Raw genomic sequence first — 23036 nt, 5'->3', positions numbered from 1 at the left:
CCTATGGGCCTTCATGGCCTGGTACAGGGATAGCTTTACTTTTTTACTTTTAACCCAAATTTGAATGTGTTCTCAGTTTTGATAGAAGTTCCCAATATCACATGTACTGCAGCTGTTTCTTGGTTCTTGAATTGTTATCAGACAGACTGACATGGCCATGCAAACGAGCGAATTTTTGCAGCTTTTCATTGTGAATGCACAGAAAAGAAATATGAATAATTAAGTAATAAACAGGACGTGTGGGGAGTTGACAAATGGATACACAATTTTAGCTGGTACACCTGAACAAAGAAGACCACTTGGGGCACCTAGACATATATGTGAAGATAATATTAAAATAAATCTTACAGAAATATGGTGTTTGCTATATTCAACTGGCTGAAGACGGGCTCTTGTGAACAAAGTATTGAATCTCTGGGCTCCATAAAAGGCAGTAAATGTCTTGAACAGTAATATAGCTTTAGCTTCTCAGGAAGAATTCTGCTTCTGTGGAGTCAGTTACCGAGATCTTTAACCTGCTTGCTACCGTTCAGTCCAGAAACTTCTGTCTTCTCATCTGCTGTCTAACAACGCAAAAATTAGAATATTTAAACTCAATGATATTTTATGGTTTGCAATGAACTGCACATGTTCTCAGTTTACTACAACTTCCTATTTTATTATCTTATTGCTTTTTGCACTGGTCTACTCCCCCTTCTCCTTGCCCCATCTATTGGCCAGCAAGCAATTTACATTAGGGTTGGTGCTGGCTTTGGGGCCCGCCCAGCCAACTTGCCATCTGCCTTCACGCTGGTATCTTGCTCAGATTATAATACCGTAAAATGGATGTGATACATTCCTCCGAAATGGAGGCCAACAGTAACAGTAATATTACTGCCTGCTGGATGTAAGGAGGCAACAGCTTCTTCCAAAATGGTGGTAAATATTTATTAGTCTACATAGCATCACGTTCTAGGAAGACAGTAATCTTCAGAGTCACAGCCATAAGAGCACATCAAATCTCACGGCAATAACTTTGTACAGTGTGCCATTCCATGTGTATCCAGACATACAAATATCCAGTGTCAAGTTCCCTTTCTTTGAAAAGATGCTTAAGCTGTGATTGCTGAAAAAATACTCTACATTTGGAGACAATACTGGTGTTGATTATACATGAAAATTCTAAATGTGGTTCTTTCAAATCACTCAGTTATTACATGAAACCAGTACAGCAAGACGTGACTTATTAACCTTCACAAATGTTTTCCATACATTAACTTCAGATGAAGTCAGTCATTTGAGACATGTTGAAAAGAGAAGATTAATGTAAAACACAAGTTGATAATATTGTATCTAATTTGTATGTGATTTATCATCATTTGAAACATGTTTCAGATGGAAAGATAATGTAGAATGCAATACATTATGTATCTCGGAGAAAAAACACTTTACACTCTTGATATATCGATGGATGACATTTGAGGTTCTCATGGTGGTAAATATTAAGATTATAATCTTCTGGGATGCGATGCCATATGACAATGAAGATTCAGGCGGCAGATTCTTCTGAGATACTGGTATATATTCACCAAACAGGTGGCATCATCTATACTAATGGATGTCAGGGGATGCAGGGAAAGAGGTTACAAAAACATTCAGTGATTTTTATTTCACAGCTACAGGGCATATTGTAAAATTTTATGTGAAAATTAAACATGTCCGCAGTCTGCCATGGTGACAAAGTATTTTAAGGTGTGCTATGTGAGGACAACATGTTTTTATCCCAGGCCTAAAACAGCCTCAAAAGTACATACCAAAAAATCTCTTTTCAGGTCCATGATTATTAATAAGATCCATAACAGGCCACTTTTCTAGCACTATCAGATTACAATTTCATTTTAGTTTCATGAAACTTTTGGTAATTTTGAGTAAAACTTTTAAAGCGAGTTTGGTATCTTCCGTTTCCTCATCTGTTGCAGCCAATTCTCCAGCAATTCTGATCCTGTCAGCTCCCGTTTGAATGGATAGTAGTGCTTTGGAGGAGTTCCTTCTTCAAGCCGAACAAAGTAATGACAGTGGAAATATTCCACCTTCCCTACGCGTGCACGGGCATGTCTTCGCATTCCTCGGATGACCACCCCTTTGCCAACAAATGACTCAGCTGTTTGTTGATTGAAAGAGAATAGAACAACAGTAATTAGTATAAATTAAAGTCCCAATTATTTTATACTAAAATATAAAGTAAGGGGCCCAACTGAATAGGTTTACCCTTCCCTATCCACCTGAAGACGGAGACAGATCCAGTCTCCGAAACGTCGGGGTTTTTTGTCTTTTATATACCGGATGATGGGTGAAGTCCAAAATAAGCCAAAAGAAGTATAAAGTAAACGTTATTAAAATTAAAGTTCTTCTTTCATTGGGTGCATCCTGTTGTGTTATTATTCTTTATTAGAATCCATCGTAACACAACAACATGCAGTAACCATGTGTTTGCCTGATGATGGCTTTAAAAGCCAAAACATGTAGCTAAGGTGATGCTGACCTAGACTGTTTCGTTGTTGTGTTACAACGGATCCTAATAAAGAATTAAAATTAAAGTTCCTATAAGAAGCAGAAGTACCCATTCTTCTCTCAGCTAATGGTTGCGTTCCCTGTCAGTTTCACTGTATATGGTGGCCAAATCCTTAAAGGAGGAATAAAACTCACATTAAGAAATTAAAGTTTACTTATGTAATTAAGAAAGAAAAATGATTTGAAATTACTGCTCGAACAGGAGCTGGGATATCTCAGTCGATACAGTGCTGGTCTATGGGCTAGACGACCCGAGTACGATTCCCAGTAGTGCAGCATCCAGGCCCCGCCCAGCCTCATATCCAATGGGTACTGGGGGGCTTCTTCTCTGGGGAGGAGGGGGCAAAGTGGCAGGGGCATAAAGCTGACCACTGACCATCTGCTGCTGGGGTTAAGAAAGCTGTAGAGATACCTCTACTCCATCCTATGTCTTCATAGCATGGTGCTTAATTACTTTAGCACAGGGACAACTTTATCTTCCATTAGGGCTCGAACTGCATACAAAAACTCAAATGTAACACTTGAGCCATGGCTGGTGTATAAACTGGTAAGAATACAGAATAAATTTCATTACATCTTTGGGTGTTCTCTATTAGGTCTGTGGGCAGGAAACAGAAAAAAGCAGACATAAGAGTTACATTTCTGTTACGAGTAAAACTAACAGATGTGAAGATACAAGAACGTTGGGATATCATAAACTGTGAATCACAGGGGATGCAAAAGGGAGCATTAATCTGCTTCAAGATTCTGCAATCTGTCTGAAAGGGCTGAGGAAAATCATGCAAAACTTGACAGACAACCTGACACAATAATTCCAAAACTTGTAGTTCATGCTCAGTCAGAAATGTCAGCAATCCTGACTCACAGCATCACAGTTTATCGAAATGTATGATTCTGATGCCGGTCACAGTAGCCGAGCGGTCTAAGGCATGTACTGTCTTCGCTTGCTTGGAAACCAGGATTGTGGGTTCGAATCCCACTCACGGCATGGATGTTTAGTTTGTTTGTGTGCGTCTTTCTGTGTTTGTGTACAGGTAGAGGCCTTGCGACGAGCTGCTCACCCATCCAAGGAGTCCTACCGAATGTGTAAGATCTAGAAAAACCGAAGTGAACGGAGAAGTTCATGGAGGTAGGCCTAGGCCCACTGGGGCTGTAGTGCCAAGGAAAAAAAAATGATTCTGATAGCAAATAATTGATAAGACTCAAGGCAGGGGCAGGCACAACATAAACACTGTAACAGGAGAAATGCAGAGCATATAGCTGGAGTGTATGAACTGCATGGAAACTTTCATCCTTTCTAAAACTACCAAAAGTTATGAGCATTTTCCCTCCCGTCCGTGACTTCACCCTTGATCTTATCACTGTAATTAAAGTAAAGTTGTACCTGTGTTTAACTAATTAAGCACTATGCCATGAAGGCGTATAGGGGAGTGGATGTATAGATCCATATTTTTCTTGACCTCGGCACTAGCTGGAGGTGAGTGGTCAGTTTCAGGCCCCTACTGCTTTACCCCTGAGGAAAGAACCCCTGGAACCCACTGGATAGGAGGTTGGGTGGACCCCACAGCAGGTCTGGACGTGGAGAAGAGAAAATTCTTGATTCTACTGTGACTCAAACTCCGACATCTCTGTTGTCCAGCCCATAGCCAGTTGCTATACCAACTACACTATCCCGACTCAATTTATAACAGTTATTATAATTATTGCTATTTTGTAGTAGTAGTAGTAGTAGTAGTAGTAGTAGTAGTACAGTGATAAGTGAAGGAAACTAGCTTATATATATATATATGTATGTTTTTTAAGCATTTTTAGATTATTCATATTATCATTAATTGCACGTATTGTTTACTGTAACAGATGATGATGTCATCAAGATGTTTTGTCAATCAGGTACAGTAATTAAAATGATATTCAAATTACTTTCTCTCCTCAGGTTAAGGTACAAATTCAACCTACTTAGCACTAGCTGTGGCACAAATGAGCATAGAACTTACCAACCCAGAGATTGCTTCTAAATTCAACATTATGCTTCTCGACAGCTATCTGCTGCGCTTCCAATATTGTTTCTTTGACAGCAATAGCACCCTTCTTCAGGACAAAACTAAGCTGCTTGATGGCCTCGTCAACTGTCATTCCTCTTACCATGCATGCTATGTACCACATCTTCCAAGGGCTGTACTTAATGTTGGTTCTCATGTGACACACATACTAAAGACAAACAAACAGAAATATGCTGGAAAAGACATTAAGGTTAACAGTCAGTCAGTAAATATGCAAAGTTAATTATGTCCTTGGTTGTGTTTGTGTTCACAGTTTGGTCAGAAATAACTTTAGCATTAGCCAAATCCTTACTTTCCACTTGACAGAAACTTGACCAACAGTTCGCAATGGCTGTACTCATAAAATGCCTTTATTGTATCAAGAGCTAATTGCTGGGGCAGACATTAATCTCCCAGCTGTATGACCGAGAATGCGATAATGTTCTGTCTCCTCATGGCTACTGCACACATTAGGGGGCAGTAAGGGATGGATAAGGAGCAATGATGGTTAGGGGGTGAAAACTTATACCTGTTCTAGTGCCATTTTGCCTACCAGAAAACAAGACCTTGCTATAGGTACTTTAAATTCTGAATAATACTTCACTATAAAGTAAAGTAAAGCTATCCCTGTAACAGGCCATGGAGGCCCATAGGGTTGTGAGATGTTGAGGTTCCCACATTTTCTAGACAATCGGGTCAGAGATGGCAGTGAGGTTGTCAGCCTTACGTGCTGGCTGCCCTTTACCCCCAAGAATATTCCTGGTACTCATTTCTGTTAGAGGCTGAGCTGGCCCCAGGGTCATAGTGTGGCTGGAATTCAATATATTACAGAAATTTGAATCACTGAATGTGTATTGCACGAGTAAACGTTATGATTTCTTAATTTGAGTGTAATTCCTTCTTTACAATTACAGTGGTGAGTGGGAAAATCCATTACAGTAAAATCTCCATTCGCTTAGTGGGGGGTGGAGTCAAACTGGGTCCACTCGGCATGGTGGCCACTGACTGGCCTATTGTACCTGCCCCGAGTGATTATGATGATGGAGAATTTGGTGGAATGAAGACTGGCAGGGGAAACCGAAGTACTTGGAGAAAACCCACCCCAGCGCCACTTTGTCCACCACAAATCCCATTTAACCAGACCCAGGATAGAACCTGGGCCACCATGGTGGGAAGCCAGTGACTAACCGCTTGAACCATGGTGCGGCCTAAAATCTCCATTATCCAGCATATATGGAAAATGGGGTGTGTAGTTCATGTGAATCCGCTGTGTGAGGCAAACTGTTACAAAGACCCGGTACAAAGCCAAAACATGTTTCACTTTCACCTTGTGTGCTGGTCTTCTTGGGTGACACAGCAGATGTTGGATGAAAGATTTTGGGTGGTTACACTGTAAGTGATCACAGATTCAACTAGCCCCTACTGTATTGACACTTGTATATGGGAGGGTGACAGGTAGCATGGTAGGAGCTGGAATAACTATCACATGACATGTGAACATGTGTGTGTCACAAATCTATTTTTTTAATAACAATATATAAATGGTAATTTTCTTTGAAATATTGGCTGGGTTGATGAGAATCTTGGATGCTTGGATACTAAATAAGTGGTAGTTTCTGTACCTACTATACAGTAATGACTGGTAAAATATTAATGTCTCAAGGCACATTTAGAAGGAAATATCTAGTGTGACATGATGTGTTACTCAGGGAGCAGTGATTAGGGCTTTTGATGCAAACATCAAGATATCAGAATTGTCACCGGTTATTCATTTCATTCATTCTTTTCACAGAATGAGTAGTAAGTTTCATGCACAATAGATCACTGTGGTCGCGGTGCAAGGGCCAAGAAGGCCCACCCCTTATACATTCAAGTTTCATGCAATCCTGGTACAAATTCCTCCCCATACAAAATGACTATGACAAGGTAATCAGCCCATCAGTGTCTTGTCTTTTCTGCTTCAGCAGTCTGTCATAGAAAAAGGCCACTGATTCCATATCCTGTTCCTCCTGACTGCTCTACCAGCTCATTACAGCTCCAAAACATTCTACCCTTGGAAAATTATTCCTTCCTCCTATACCCTAATTTATTTAGTTAGTTCTCTTCCCCACTTTTGCATTATCCCTTTTCTATTTTGCCCTCTGAATCAGTCCCTTTTAGTGTTTTGTCTTTCCTCACATTCACATTGCTACTGAAAAAGGCCCTTTGTAGCATCAGTGTTTCCTTGCTGTCGCCTACCTAGTTCACTCAAGAGTCCTTATTTCTCTCATTCAGTGTGCCCTTCAATAATGACCCTTTTAAGGGTCACAATTCTCTATGCTGTTCTCAATACTGGTTTGCTCAAGTACCTGATCCCACTCTCCTTTTCCCCTTATCGGTATGACTTTTCTGCTTACTCTTCTATGTTGAAGATGGAGGTAGCAGGTTCCTCCAAAATGTTGGTAATGACCTATCACATTACAGAGTGTTACATCCCAGAAGCCAGTAATTTTCAGCAAAATAACAGTTTACTGTAACAAATAAATGGAACTAGTGAAAATTCTTTCTCTCTGTGTAACAGGCTTACTCACAGCAGGTCTTCTTTCATCTTCAGGTGCTTGTGGGGGATAAATTTTCTCATTATGTTCAGGCCATTTCTTTGGTCCTCCATGTTTACTGATACCTGCATTCAGGGATGAATTGGTGTGTATAGTTGCTATGGGAGCCGGCAAATATGGCTGAAGATTTACTGAATTTGGTAGATTAGTTAATATAATTCTTGACCTTGGCAAATGCCTCATCCATGTTGTTAGGTTCTGCATAACTGAAATGGAGTTCATACAGTAAACTTATAACAATATTAATATACAGATTAGCATTATATATATATATATATAGGTGGCCACCTCAGAAAATTTGGTTAGGATTTTGGAGATATCGAAAAAGAACTGTATTTGTGCTCAGGATTACTAACCTTTTGGAAAACCTAAACAATCAGGTCTGGGACTGACTACAGGAATCAACAGTGCTGAGGATTGTGATAGTATAAGGGTCAGCGGGAAAGTCGCAAAATACCCCTCAAATGAACTATAACCAAACCGGCTCTTCTAGGGGTAAAAAAATTGATTTTAGCTCATGAACTTCACAATACAAAGAAGTGAGGTTATGTACTTGTTTATATCAACATTACAAACTTTGACATTACGGCTTAATATTTGTTACTGCACACATATTGTTAAAATACATGTACGACTATAACAATTTAATTAGAAGAGCTGTTACTTTACTGAACGCACCTGACTTTCGTCCCCTCTTTTAAAATAAATACAGACGACATGAAACCATCTTAGTATCGATTAATACCACGGATTAGAGCGATTAGAGTCTCGATTAGGAAGACAACATGTAGATGTGCAGCACAATAAATTACAGGCCATCGTACCGTGAGTCGTACCATGCTGCTATCTATCAATGGAGAACAGATAATATTACTCTGCAGGAGACATTGTGTCATGCGTACTGTTCTGCTATCTGACGAGTGGATGGTACAAGTGGTACAACGTAGGCGAGGAGAGTAATTATTATTTATACAATATATAAATACGGAGAGTAATTGCATGAGTAAAATGGAATTTTGATCTACAGTTCATATTTAAATCGTAGTATTTATATGAAAGATCTCCGCAAGGGCTAAATTTGAATGAAAACGAAGAGCGAACATGGTTCCTATTGGCGGGAGTTTAAAAGCGAGGGTAAGAGAAAACGCATTGGTTGTTGAAAGGAGACCTTCGGAGAAGATACAATTTTTAATTACTGTGAAATTTGCAATCACATTTAAATACCGCCAGCAGTTAATAAGTAATTAAATGCTATGAAATCCATTGTATACATATGTGGCAAATTAAAGTCAAATGTTAACAGCTGCCTGTCAACAAATGAAGGGCAGAATTCTTTAATTTCTGTGCAAATCCTGTATGGTAATGCCTGCTGCATAATAATTCTAGAGTGAACATTTAGTGAAGTTAAAATTATTTCTTATGTATGACCTCCCTGCTGTCCCATTGCGGTACTTTCCAAAGCCACCAGTATTATCAACACTCTGGAGTGTGGAACTAAGGATAATTAATAGAGTAGGTACCGTGATTATCTCCGGTTTATTGTGCATGTCCCACGGATAAGCGGTAAGCCTAAGCTTCTGCTCAATTCTGGCCATCAGGGATTTATTTGAATAAGAAATTCTGGACTGCCAGACCACAACAGTTGGAGTTATTGATGGCACTTTATAAGTAGATGTCTATGATGAACAGCAATATCAAAGTGTTTAATTTCTGTTTTATGAGTTCCTGTACAATAGCAATATATTCACAGTTACAGTGTTTACACTCGAATGAAGAGATCAGCAGTTTACCATAGAGTCAGAATGTATCTTATTAGCACATGTGACAAGCCCATGACAACATTTTGCAAATGAACTAGTGATGTTTTCAAGATGTTGGCCTATTTAGTGGAATGGATAGAAACTTGACACTACACCACTAGTTTTTTTAAACGAGTGTAATGTCATTCTATTTTGTGAACATACTATGTGACTTTGCAGGTTAATGCTGCAATACTTCCTTTCTTCAACATTTTTATACCCACATGATCTGTATACATGTGTATATAAACTGGATACCATGGACTTTACGAGCTCTGCTTGTTTCATACGAATGATTTGTTAATAATTATAACCTGCTTTTCAGTGAGATGCAGGGAAAAAGATGTGTTTGTTTCTATTAATTCGTAATTAATCGTGTGTCTTGTTATGTGAATACGAACAATGTTACGTGATTGAAACGACTTCTGAAGTACGTGTGATAATGCTGAAAGTGGCAGGTGGATTTATTTCGTTGTGGCTGGAGTAATCTAGGGATTATGGCAGTATCTGTGAAAGGCAGGGCTTTGAAACTTGAACAAAGTTTTGAGGAGCTGCAGGCAAGTCATAACGTTGCAGCCATTGTCAGCGAAATCTTGGTGATGACGATCCATCTGTGGAAGGAGGGGCTTGGTGTTGCAGTAAATCAGGTATGCTATTGCGTAGGCATACTTTAATGGTGCTCTGGCCCCAGGGTGGTAATGATAGTAAAATAGTGTGCCAAGGAAATTTGTATTTTTTTGTTGTAGCAAAAGGCCAAGGTTAAGGTCAAATGGAAAATCTGTGGATGTGATTCTTCTTTAAATTATTTCATTTTAAATTGAATTTGTCATCTGTCATTCCTGTTAGGTGCTCAGGATAGGATGTTTGAGTGGGTTATGCCAGTTGAGTGTTTGCGTGCAGTTTAGGCCGCACTGAGAGAGCATTAGCCCATAGTCGGCTGAATGGACCTTCACTTTGAAGAGTCAATTTTTTGTATATCTATTATAATAGATATACAAAAAATTGACTCTTCAAAGTGAAGGTCCATAGATAATTATCTATACATCGCAGGCTGACAATTTAGGCAGGTTCAGGCAGCATGACCAATGCACCTAATGCCAAAAGGAAAAAGACTATATTTTTATTGATTTATGGCCATATTTATGCAGTCTGAATACTTAAGTCATACTCTGCTTGACGGCTTAATATTTTTGGCAGTATTCCAAAGATATATTTCCTATTTAAATGGAACCAATTTTTGAAACATGAATTTAAATGCCAAAATTTTATTACAATTTTCTTTGTAGCCTGTAGCACAGAAGGAGATCCCATCCCCTCCTCCCCAAAATTTGCTTGGTAAGCAAGAAGACCAGTGTTGGCTGAATGATGCTGGTGCATTCTTGTTTAAGTCCTGTATTTAAATAAATGTTGCAAAGTGACAAACTTACATTTCACTGTCAACATAAGAAGATATGGCAACCTTTTGGCAATTAACCAGAAGTGGATATGGAACTGAAGAATATCAGGTTCAAATTCAGCTTGTATAAGAATGCAGAGAGCACAGGTAAGTTTCCTGTAATTATGGTGTTATTTGGTGCAGAGCAGCTTGTTTGACAAGTCTGAAAGTTATACTGTTAGAAAGCATGCACCATGCACAAACTAACATAGAAACATTTCAGATTTGTTTTATATGTTTTCAGGTCCCTGCTTACACCCTGTGCCTGAATATGATCAGTGGCTGAAACAAAGAATGTCAGATTTCCTAAATATTTTTATTGATATGCTACCAGTTTCTGATACATACTGTAGTCTGCAGTAGCCACTGGGGGCTGTTTCCTCAAGGGTAAAGCAGCAGCAGTATGAAGCTGATGACTTATCTTCAGCTCGTGCCAAGGATAAGAATGTGTGGAATTATACTTCCACACATCCATGCATCTTCATGGTATGGTGCTTAATTGATTAAGTATGGTACAACTTTAACCATTTTATGTAGTTCTGTTAAGTGCTGGGTTAGTTGTGTCATTGGAAACATACGTGGGTTATTCTTGGTTTTCATATGACACGTGAAGTGCACTCTGATAGAAATTTGGAAATCAGTTTAATGCAATTAATCGGACCTGCAGACACAGGGCACTGCATCTCCACTTTGCCATATATTTTAGTTGTGTTGGGTTCTAGAAAACCGAAATTAACGGCTGTGGGGATTCGTTACACTGACCACGTAACACCCTCTATCTGCTAAAGTTGGCATTAGCTTCACCAACAAGCGGCAGTCACTCGGTCGGTATAATTTGCTTGCGGACCCAAGCCATGGAGTTTGTTTTTGTTTGTTTGTGTTTAATTTAGCATTTGGATAGCCTTACATTTTATCTCATACATCTTACATAACTGAATACTCTAACCTGTTCACCTATTTTATTGTCTGACATAATTTTTATTTGCATGAGCTTTCTTCCCTGAAAAACAAATTTTTAGTATTTTCAGCAGATTTTAAGGTTAGCTTTCATCATTCAAATACTGTGCTTAATCCGTGTAGTTTTCCTCTTAACACATAACCTAAGAATACTTATTTTATTTAATTCTCTATATTAATAATTATGATCCTGTTGTCAGCATATAAATGTGTTGTTAATTTTCCATGTCTGAAATTAAATCTACTGTCGTTTTGAAATTTCAGTCTTTTCACTTTGTCACTGAAAAACATACTGAGGAACATGAGGGCTGCATATGATGTTAAGCTTTCACCACTTGGTGAAGGAGTCCATTGAGACCCGGTTGCACATTGGTAACTTCAACAGGGATATAAGATCTCTAGGATGTTCATGGAATGCAGCCACAAACTTGATAAAAGAAGGCAGAGCCATGAGGAAGGACCAATGGCAAGCAGCACTGCTTATGATGCCTGACTGCCTGACTCCTTCCACTGTTCCCACAAATGTCCTGTGCTAGGACAGGCAGGAGCATAGTCTGTGGAGTAAATGCAACCTGCAGATGTGAAACTCATCACATCAGTCTCAAAAAAATTGGATATTAATTTCATGTTGACATGACTGCTCATGCAAGAAGATTTAATTGCACGCTGGATATGGTTCAACGTCTTGTAAACTTCTTGTGTACTTAATATCCTGGGTTTATGAACTTTGATTGTCTTAGTATTTCAAGCTGAGTGCAACGTTTTGGAAAGTGGATGTGCTTGTCTTGAGATGAACAGGTGTGGAAATACCTGCTTAGTTAGGTGTGACTGATCAAAGCAGTCTTAGTCACTGGAGATTAGCTCAGTTAATGGTACTTCTCCACCTTCTTACCTGAAGATTGAAACAGATCCAGTCTTCAGAATGTTGTGTTCAGTTTGTAACACAAATGCAGTGGCTAAGTCCTGAAGCCGAGCTATACTAATTGTAACATACCATTCTTAAAAGCCTTAGAACTAATGTTCAAGCAGTTATAATAAACAAATTTGTAAGACGTAATGAGATTGTTATATTGGCTTCATAATGTTGTTTTTGAACCATTAGTGTGAAACTGTGGAATAGTTTAAATTGGAAAACAGTTGCTCATTTGTCACTTTCAGTAATACTTGCATAATGAACATTATGTACCATTCTGAAGCTGTGGGATACTTATAATGCACCAGTTCCTGCTCATTACTGAAATTTTTGTTTGAATAAGGTACAAAATTTGATTTGTTTCATTCTGGTCCGTCACACTATTAAGTTCACAATTAAGTAACACAGCATGCATATAAACTACACCAGTAATAACAACAACACATCACCAAAAGGGATAGACGACAATATCCACTACCAAGGAAGATAAAACATGTTCCATATTGGTTCACAAACAAATTTCTTAACTTAAAAATAAGTTTTTACACTCATTCATAACATAATTTTAACATAAAGGAAGGCTGCTGTGGTGAAACAAATTGAATTTTATATACAGTGCAATGGAAAATTTCATTTTTAAACTATCCTTTATGGGAGTGATTGCAATTACGTCACTTCTAAGTAATATACTTCAAGAATGTTCTTATTATAAAAGTTTACGTCAAACATCTATTTCGACAATGGAAAATTAACAACTACATATAGTGAGCATCATAAATGTTTTAAGTGTATATAGTCTTGTAAAAACATTTACGTATTGGTGGGTTCCTGAGCGTAGTGGTATACCTCCAATGATGATTCATTAAGAATCGAAATATATTAGGTAACTGAGTGCTGAAGTGGTGAAGGCATTATATGTCACACTGGACTGAAATAAACTTAATCATAAAGGTACAAAATATGTGGTAAAATACAAAGAAGTTAAAACAGTTTCAACAAAAGAAGCACAACCATTGTTTATTTAAAATTATCTATAAGAAACAATCCAGATAACTAAATATATACAAGTTACTGTTCATCAGGTAGACTAGATGTACATGTTATATTTAAAAAAATGTTATACAAAATGTATCTTTCAAAGATTTATATTTAGTATGTGAATAAATTAACTTACTTTGCAGTTGAGTTGAGTACATTTCATCAGATTGTATGTAATATAATGTTCAGAATAATTCAGAATATGAATTTATTCTTCTATGTGCCATAAAGAAACTAATAAATTCATACTCGTGCCCCTGTACTTTTGATTTTGAATATCCTGAACTAACATTCTCAAGTATTCATTTGAATAAAGGTGTTTATGATCTATTTGTTTTTCACCCATCTTGTAAAATACTCGCTTCAGAATTTCAGAGTGGCATTTTAGAACACTGAACCACCAATATACACAGCACGCTGTCATTTATCAAAACTCCCACAAAGAGCAATTTTACGAAACAAAGTTATATTTTTGGAGATTATTTTATTAATTAAAAATGGAGCGTTATGATATGAGTTAGCAAACAATCTATTGAGCATTATGCCTTCAAATGCCATAACATATGAGGGGAGTCAGTAAATAGGTCACAAATGGAAGCAGAAAAGCTGTAATGGATGTACTATGTTTTCTGTATGAGTCACTAGGTAGCAGCACAGTCCAGCTCATGATAGCCTAAGCAACAGATGAGTATGTGCAAAATCAGAGGCTGGTTTCAGTAGTCAAAATGGTGACCGTGCTTGATGACTACTACTGAAGAGCTCCCTTTTATTGTACGTTTTTTTGAGGGCAGAAGGACTCAGAGCAAAGGATATTCATAAAGAAATGTTTCATGTCTATGGTGGGAAGTGTTTGTTGTGTAAAGCGGTTCATAATTGGGGCCGCTAAAAATCACCTTTGGTGGCAAACGTTTTGCTGATGACAAGGTGTGTAAAGGGCTGAGACAACAGTCAAGAGACTTCTGTGCTCCAGGTTTTGACACACTGGTAAAGCGATGGGACAAGTGTATCAATGTTGGTGGAGGATATGTCGAGAAATAAGTGTTTCTCTCAGGTTTCAACATCACATGTTTTACGTTTTATATATTGCCTTTCCCTCAAAGTAGGTTTTACATTTGAGAGGGGGAAGTAGATTTCCCTGTTGATTATCGTTTAGGCTGATAAACGCAAGTCAGATGAGTAACTTGTTTTGTATTTGTATAATTTTGGGGTAGAACTAGTGGTTCTAGTTCTAACTATAGTAGGTTACTATAGCAGATGATGAATTCTGCAGTGTTATTGATAAATATTGTTTGCTGGATTTGAGGTTCTCACAGTAATGACTATGAGAAGTAGCATCTTCTGGGATATGCTTGACACATGTTCAACCCAGAAGGGGGAGTCAGGACATCTCTCTGAAATGTCAGTGTACTGGACTACACAGCATGACGTATCAGAAGCCAGTACTCATCAAATTTCAGTTGATTTGCATGAAGTGAACATTTTTGTCATGTCAGCATACTTTCTGGCTTTATCTGTTTGCAGGGTTTTTCGTCTTCAGTTTCCACAGTAGAATTTCGGCCTAATTATTTCTAATTAAGACCCATTCACTATAATGGAAATTAACAATATTTTGTCTACTCAGCTCCAAACATGGTTTGAGGTTCTCATGGTCCAGACTATGAATATTGCTGTCCTCTTGGATACGGGTGTAGAAACCCTGAAGATGGAGGCAGCAGGTACTTCCGAAATGTTGGTGACATTCTACTAGACCACATGGTATCACATCCCTGATAACAGTATTCATCAGAATAAAATGTGTGTCTGATCATACGCTTTACCGAGTCTCACCATAACTCTGCATAGTGATTCCTCATACAGTGATATCACAGCTAATTTATAGGCTTAGAAACATCATTGTAATCTAATAATTTATTAAGATACACTTTATGTATATTTGCAGAATTAAAATAATATGATGTATTTTCATCCTGGTATATGTATTTTAAAGATTAATCACATTATTTCACACCTAAATTTATTAGCAGTGAAAAGTAGGAATAGTTTCAATTTTACCAAGTCTGTTTTATGTATAGCAGTGGATTGAGGTTTATGTTCATGACTTTGTGAAACGAACCTGCACATAAGCATGCAACGGTGTTACTGACAGCCTTCAGTTTATCACCTATTTCTCTTAATCACATGTATGCTACAATTTTATGTTCCACTCATGAGTCAGTTTGGTATTACTAATTCTTTTGACTAGCTGTTAGATGAATCCCAACCTCACCCACTTATAAAGCATATTAATATTTAAATAAGTGAAAACGGTCTTTGGTTATTTTATTACATCAGTATAAAAATTAACAACCTGTCCAAGTAATGAACATATTTCAGGCCAGTTACACACAAAATAGTCATAGGTTGCTGGCTGGGTCCTACAGCCAGTCTGGATTCTGTGGGAAACAGAAAACTTCTTGTCCTGATTCATTGGTCATCCAGCTTATATCCTATTTGCTACACTAAATGAGCTATTTCTTGCTCCCGAGAGGCTCCAGACACATTGGAAAGAAGGCAGGCTAAAGAATTTATAAAATGGTTGTTGTATTTTTTAGAAAAAGGGAAATTGAAAAGGGACCTCTCATAGGACCTCTTGTGGCTAGATGGATCAAGTGATAAAGTAAGGGAAAGCTTTCAAAATGTGGAAGAATGTGACGGTAGTTTACCCATTAGACATAAGATGATTATCGGACTGAGATGGATAAACATTTAAGCATACATATTTCTTGGCTGTGACATCATACAGTATGGTAGATGGGTACTGGGGCTGCGCCATAGCTCAAGCAGTTAGTTGCCGGCTTCCCACTGCAGTGGCCCGGGTTCGATCGCGGGTCTGGTCAATTGGGATTTGTGATGGACAAAGTGGCGCTGTGGCAGGTTTTCTCCGAGTACTTAGCTTTCCCCTCCCAATCTTCATTCCACCAAATTCTCCATCATAATCACCCGGGGCAGGCTACATTAGGCCAATCAGTGGCCACCGTGCCGAGTGGATCCAGTTGGACTCCACCCCCCACTAAGCGAACATTTTAGATGGGTACTGATGTTTCGAATGAACCTGAAGATGGAGGTAGCATGTTCCTCCAACTGTCTACCATATTGTGTGGTCTCAGATTCCAGAAGACTGTACAGATATTTCATATACGGGTGCTGAATAATTGTAGCTATCTGGTGTCAAGTGTGGGAGATCACATTAATACATTTGATTCAAGTTAAGATTTCCCTGCTTAGCTTTGCTTATATATATGTAATCTTATAGAAAAATAGAGAACATTTTTCCCACTTATGCAAAAAGCTTAAAATATTTGGTCTACCCATAGATTTTAACATAGCTAGAATGGTTAGAAAGCTGTGAATATCAAGTCTTTGGTAATTTATGGCACGTAGTTCATGATAAAGAAGGCTGTAAACTTCTGTGAAAATTAACTTCACATTGAACCTAATTTTTGTGTACAGAACATAGTTCTAAAGCTCTGGAAGCGTCATTTCAACTTTGGGCATAGCACTAACCTGCTTATTATCATCACAGTCAATTTCACACCTCCAAAGACAAACACTTCACGTTTGTTCAGGATTTTCTACAATCTTTGTGCATTAAAACAAGAATATTATAACGTTTTAGGCTGTTTATTAGGCCTTTGTCCGTTAACCTAGTTTTTATAAATAACTCACAGCATTTTGGAAATGGGTTTTACTTCCTTCTTCAGATGGCTGTGGGGATAGGAAACATTTCCAGAACATTGTGATTTTTATATGAAACTTAGACTAAAGGACAAAGACCAGATAGATGTCCTAATTGTTATGTCAGACCATTGTCACATAACTTGAAAAATTAGTATAAGAATATTGTTACTAATCACATACACTCTTTCATAAGATCATTACTCGTATAGCACCAATGTTTGATTATCTGAAGTAACCTGAATATGACGTGTATGATGTACAGTGTGTACAAACATATAACAGTCTTGTATGATTAACAATATTTCAGTTTGATGTTGGACCACTGTGCTCTCTTATGAGAAGTTCGAAGCTTGATATAAACTTATATATGTGGTCATTAGGCCATGGGTAAATGTATACAAAGCAATTATCATAGTTTCTGAAGTAAAGAATAGGTAAATTAATTCCTTACAAAATTGAGAGCATCTTATTTAAAACTAAGACACTGACTGCTGCATGAGGTTATCATGGCAATGACTGTGAAGATTAGTGATTATTGGGATACAGTGATGTGACACCGTGTAGTCTGGCACATCATTACCAACCATTCGAAGGAACTTGCTGCCTCCTTGTGTAGTGTGGAAGGAGTCGGATGTGGCGTGTTCCTCTGAAATATTGTTAATGATTTGCTTCACTACCCAGCATCATATACCAGAAGCCTTAAAAGCTTACTACCATTGTGAGTTGTTGTATTATTTGTCCCATGTCTGGTATTTAAAATCGGTAGTAACCTCAATAAGAATTACAAAAAGGAAGTAACAGTTGATGACGTTTATTTTAAAGACTTGCCATTAGGGCATAAAGACAAGCGCGAGTTCCTATGACCACGTCAAATGGCGTCTCTGTCAGAATTCCATCGAACTAGTTGACTCTGACGTTGAGAGAACATTATGTTACTTGTGTGTATATGGAATCTGTATACATGAAAGTAACGTGATGTCATAGGGACGCGCCATAGCTCAAGCGGTTAGTCGCTGGCTTCCCACCGCGGCGTCCCGGGTTCGATCCCGGGTCTGGTCAAGTGGGATTTATGGTGGACAAAGTGGCGCTGGGGCAGGTTTCCTCCAAGTACTTCGGTTTCCCCTGCCAATCTTCATTCCACCAATTGTCCCACAATCACTCTCACCTATCATCTGGGGCTGGTACAATAGGCCGGAAGTGGCTGCAGTACAAGGGACTTAGTCCCACCCCACTCACAATAAAAACGTAATGCCATAGCGCCATCTATAATATAGATGGTTCTATGAGAGCACAGAAACATTGCAATTATTTATATGAATTATCCATACCCATCTGTTTTGTGTCTGAACTCTATACAAAACTTTACAAGTTCGTACAGCCAGTTCTTGAAATACATTTTGTACTGATAAATGTTTCTCCATCAATTGCAACAGCTATGTGGTTGGAGGTTGTAGTGAGGAGTCTTCTAAGAGGGCAGATTGTGTTGTGGAAGTAGGTGTTGGGGGATTACTTGACAATTCACCCTCAAGTTCAGAATCTGCAGGGGGTGGAGGGGAACCATCACCTGGTCCAGCAACACCTGCTGCTACTGACATCTCCCTTACATTGCCAGGCAGATAGTCTTTCCAACTGCGGAACAAGTAACGAGTGAACTTGCGCAGTTGGCGGAATTTGCAGTATGTAGCACCTTCTGCTGACTCTAGTTGTTGTGTTTGAATAAGAAAACCTTTCTCCTTGAATGTCTGTTCCAGTTTCTCGCGTGCCAGAGACTTCCGGGTCTTTCTTTTTCGTCTCTGCAAGCGGAGGTGCTGAGAACCTGTTCCCTGTTGGCTGTGGTCACCAGCATCCGTTCCTCCACAGTCTATTCTTTCACCACTATCACATTTCTTTTTCATTCCCTGCGGATCGGGAAACATTTCTCTTCCATCTAAAGGCTTCCGTGAAGTGTCCATCTCAGAAGAGAGTGGCAGTGACTGAGTCGAATCAGCAGTCGGTGAACCATTGCGTTTTGTGTCCACTGGAAATCCTGCTGGTGCTGACATGTATTTTTTGTGTTCATCCAGGGGGAACCCCCCAGATAAAGCACTGTCTCGTAATACATTTCCTGGTATAGCAGAAACGGCAGACATCTTATCATTTCCTGCCATTGCAGATGAAGCTGCAGCCAAAAAATGCTCAGAAGGGGATCCGCCACCAGCTCCTGCAGACTGTTGGAGAGATTCTCTTGGGAAGAATTCATATCCACGCATTGATTTATCACCCGTGCCACTGTAGTAGCGGAAATTACCTCCAGAATCCACTGATAACATCTTCTTCTCCTGCAGACTGGGTTTTGCGCCACCAGTAAATTTGAACTTACAGATGCTCACTTCTGTGGTGGGATTTGCATTGTTTTCACTTGGCATCGGAGGAATAAATATAGCTGATCGCTTCCTCTTGGCACCGGTGCTTCCGGCAGTTGGAGGGGGGTTTCCCAGAGGAGCCAGCCGTTTCATACGTGGGAATGTCAACTCTGAGGGCATCACCCCACAAGGTTTCCCAGAGTTGGGTGGGCTGAGCATTGTAGAAAAAACCTTTGGAATTATATTTTTGGGATTGGTGGGAGTTGATACCCGTTTTTGTTCTGGTTTAGGATGTGTAGTTATCATCTTAGTATTTACATGTTGTTGCAGCGGAACATTTGGCGCCGGTGTGATATGAGAGATCGGAAGTGGAGTAGTAGGGATGAATGTTTGGCCTGAGATGGGTTGTTCTGTGGGTGACATAGAAACTACAGGTATTGCTCCAAGCTTCTGGTAGTACAGGAGCTGTGACTGTAAGGCCATGGGATGAACAAAGACTCCTGTGCCTGGCCAGTATACATAGCCACCTGGCAGAGTTGTTCCTGGGACCTGGAAGTCAGGTGGTGAGGGGAATGTCAGTCCTGCTATAGTTGGAGGGAATGGATCTGCTGATCCCACTGTTCGAACCGGGGTTTGGTTTCTACTGCCATCGGGTGTACCAGCAAACTTTGGGGACTCATCACTGACTTCCAGTAACTCTTCCATGTCACTAGACGATGAATTATTGTTAGGTTCACTCTTAATGGACGCAGGAGATGTCCCTGGCCTTGTGTTGTTTGTTGTAACGGTGGAAGTGCGAGGCTCATAAAAGTTGCCATGTTTCCTCAAGAGTCTTATCTTCAGTTGATTCAGGTCCTTTACACAGAGATTCAGTGGCTCATCACTGCAAGATGCCGTAGGCGAGGGCGAGACTGGCGGCACAGGTGTGGTTCTCTTGTTCCATGCGCCACCGTAGTTCAAGTCATGCAGGCTCCCAAACAGGTTCTTTCTATTGGCATCTTGTAGTGTTGCAGCAGTAAGCCTCCTCTCCAACAGACTGCTGATGATTCTGTTCTGCACATCAGCGTGGTTGATTTGAGTACCTTCTCCCCGTAAAGACTCTATGGCCCGGCACTTGATTCCTGATGGTGTGATGGATGACACTTCAGGCTTTGCCTTTGCAGCAGGTATCACTTGTTGTGAACTTTCTTGCTGAAGTCGCCGTTTGTTGGTGCCTTGTTCCTCTGTCTCGGTTAGAATGTTGCTGTTAGGAGCTCCAGGAAATATGGTACCATAATTTTTGTAAATGAGGTGACAGATATCTGCCTTCTTTGGCTTTCTACCTCGCCTTGGCTTCATGTTGTCTAGAGTTATCTCACCCATGTAGGGCAGGTCTTGGTACTTCATCACTTTGCTCGTCGTGCAACTTGGATTGTGTTGTTGTGAAGTTGATGGAGTGGACATCCTCATGCTGTTACAATTTGCTGAAGAGGATGACATGATTACAGAAGACCGTCTCTTGATGCTGTCCAGTGGAGGGACACTTTTGCTGTCACCTGCCGACTCTGATAACAGAGATCCTAACAATCCTTTGCCTTGCTGCGCACATTTGTTCCCACTGAGATTCACCGCTGGTCTTCTCTCCTTGATGATACTGACTTCATCGTCCACACTGTGCCTCTGGAAGTCACTCTGCAGCTTTGCCATAATATCGCCTTCACCCCCACCCAGTCCTAAAGTCTGCAGAGGTATGAGTCTCAGTTGTTCTCCTGGGGTGCCGGCTGTGTTTAAGACAAGAGGAGGGGCGGTGGGGAATTGCACAGACTGGTTTTCAGGCTCGGTCTTGATAGGGAGACACTTGATAGGTGACTTGGCTGACTTCTCACCAACTGATGACCCTGTTTTGTCAGTAGATGACCTGGCACCTGATACTGTTTTCTCAGTAATGGAGGCATTCTGCTTATAACCTGTGCCCCTGTTGGCCTCATGCTGTGCCATGGAGGCCTCGTAATGATCCAGGTACTCAGGGGGGAGAGCCTGGTGATGAAACTTCAGTTTCCATCGCGATCGACGGCGACCTCTGTAGGAAAATGAGTAAATTAACAAAAACAATACCAGATTTGAGGTTATTTCAGTGCTGACTGAAGATCAGTGTCTTCAGGATAGATACTGGAAGATGGAAGCAGCAGGTTCCTCTGAAATATTTTGGTTAACATTCTGCCAGACTGCTTGGCGTCACATAACCAAAATAATCTATAAAATATGAAATTTCTTAGAGGAATGGTGGACATACTACAATGTACTCTTGACTTCATGAAGTGGAATATCAGATATGAAGCCCTCAGTTTAAAGAGTGAGGAAATGATNAAGCTGAGTTACGCCAAATTAAATTTGAAAAAAAGAAACTACTATTTATTTGATATAGAACTTATGCTGATGTTTCTAGTGATTATTTATATATTTAATATTCATGTACGATTTGTGTGTTGACGCTGTTAGTGTTTATCTTTGTATAGCTTCGAATGACTGGATGATTAGGGAATAGTGAACTGGAAGGTATGCGAAAGGAAACTGGCGTGACTGTTCATAGGGTGATAATTTTATTGAAGACTGGACCGAGCCTTCGTGTTCCCGTCCTGTCTGTTGGGCCAGGCAGAGCAGGTTGAAATTAAGACGATTGTGGTGTCCTAAAAATTGAACATTGCGGTATTCTAATTTGAGGCATTATTCCGGCATTCGCCTGGAGTGACTGGCGGGAACCAGGAAATGCTCAGAATATCCGGCTTCTGAGCCGAGATTTGAGCCCCGTACCTCCCGAATACAAAGCAAGTTTGTCACCTCAACCTCGACATTCGATGTTCAGGTGTAAGGATGTTTTTTTTTGGTTTCAGGTAGCACTGGGAAGTGAGGAGACATGACAGTCTGCGCAGTAGTACTGTATCGGCCTTCACTAAGGACCCAGAATAAGCTATAATGACCAAGTCAACCCTGGGAATCGATCCAAGGTCCATAGAGCTAGCTAATCCAGGTATTCACTAATTTAGTTCTGTTGGCGTGTATTTTTAATTGCCCTCTTTAATATAGCGTAATTTTACTTGAAGTCGTCTGTCTTCTGAGATATAAACCGGCGAGGTGAATGTAGTGCCTCCATCTTCAAGGTGGAAGAGTAAACCAAGCATGGGGCAGGGAACAGAGCTTGCAGAGATTGATTTTCACTGGACTTCACGACGTCATAACCCACTGTTCATACTCACTGTTGTGAGAATCTCCAGTTCAGTACAATCCTACTTGCTGATTTTGAAATTTTCATAGCGACGACCGAAGAGTTTAACACCTTCTGGGATATGACGTCATGTAGTGTGGTAAAAGTTTTACGGATGTTTCTTGAGAACTACTTCCATCTTCAGGGTCGAAAAGTAAGCCAAACAATCAGCAAGTAGATTAAACAATGCTTGCTGCCTGCTTGTTTACTTACTTTGCTTACTCTTCGACCCTGAAAATGGAGGCTGTTCTTCTGAAATGTCGGTAAACGCCCCTCAGGTTACATAGAATTACATCTTAGGAGACAAGAGTTCTTCGGTTAACATCGTATGTTATGATTAGCATTTAAATGGACCGTAAATTGAGGAGCTACCTGGAGGCAAGGTGTACCGAAAGTTATCTAATCTGA

The 23036-nt window shown here is 39.7% G+C and overlaps 2 protein-coding genes and 1 long non-coding RNA gene across 5 annotated transcripts in view; 1 reads left to right on the top strand and 2 right to left on the bottom strand.

The window, feature by feature from the left end:
• LOC117282107 overlaps positions 1 to 23036 on the top strand; it is a 104389-nt gene that overhangs the window by 37281 nt on the left and 44072 nt on the right. The window contains exon 2 of the long non-coding RNA XR_004512724.1: positions 22258 to 22394. This is a non-coding gene — a long non-coding RNA (uncharacterized LOC117282107). The remainder of the gene's footprint in view (positions 1 to 22257; positions 22395 to 23036) is intronic.
• LOC111861689 (39S ribosomal protein L22, mitochondrial) lies at positions 1627 to 7968 on the bottom strand. The gene is made up of 4 exons (XM_023846469.1): positions 7865 to 7968; positions 7160 to 7392; positions 4545 to 4758; positions 1627 to 2140 (listed from the first exon to the last, which is right to left on the bottom strand). Exons 2-4 carry the CDS (start codon positions 7388 to 7390, stop codon positions 1917 to 1919), a joined length of 669 nt encoding a protein of 222 aa, XP_023702237.1. The 5' UTR covers positions 7391 to 7392; positions 7865 to 7968; the 3' UTR covers positions 1627 to 1916.
• The window catches only part of LOC111861668, a 37186-nt gene continuing 32353 nt past the window's right edge, over positions 18204 to 23036 (bottom strand). For all 3 annotated transcript variants that reach the window (XM_023846445.2, XM_023846436.2, XM_023846428.2), the window contains exon 4: positions 18204 to 21446. In XM_023846445.2, coding sequence (XP_023702213.1) covers positions 18479 to 21446 — 2968 coding nt within the window. In that variant the 3' untranslated portion in view covers positions 18204 to 18478. The remainder of the gene's footprint in view (positions 21447 to 23036) is intronic.

The sequence above is a fragment of the Cryptotermes secundus genome, unplaced genomic scaffold (assembly GCF_002891405.2).
Source record: "Cryptotermes secundus unplaced genomic scaffold, Csec_1.0 scaffold136, whole genome shotgun sequence".
NCBI lineage: Eukaryota > Metazoa > Arthropoda > Insecta > Blattodea > Kalotermitidae > Cryptotermes > Cryptotermes secundus.
Note: the sequence above shows the minus strand (reverse complement) of the source record. Positions and strands in the feature narration are given on the sequence as shown.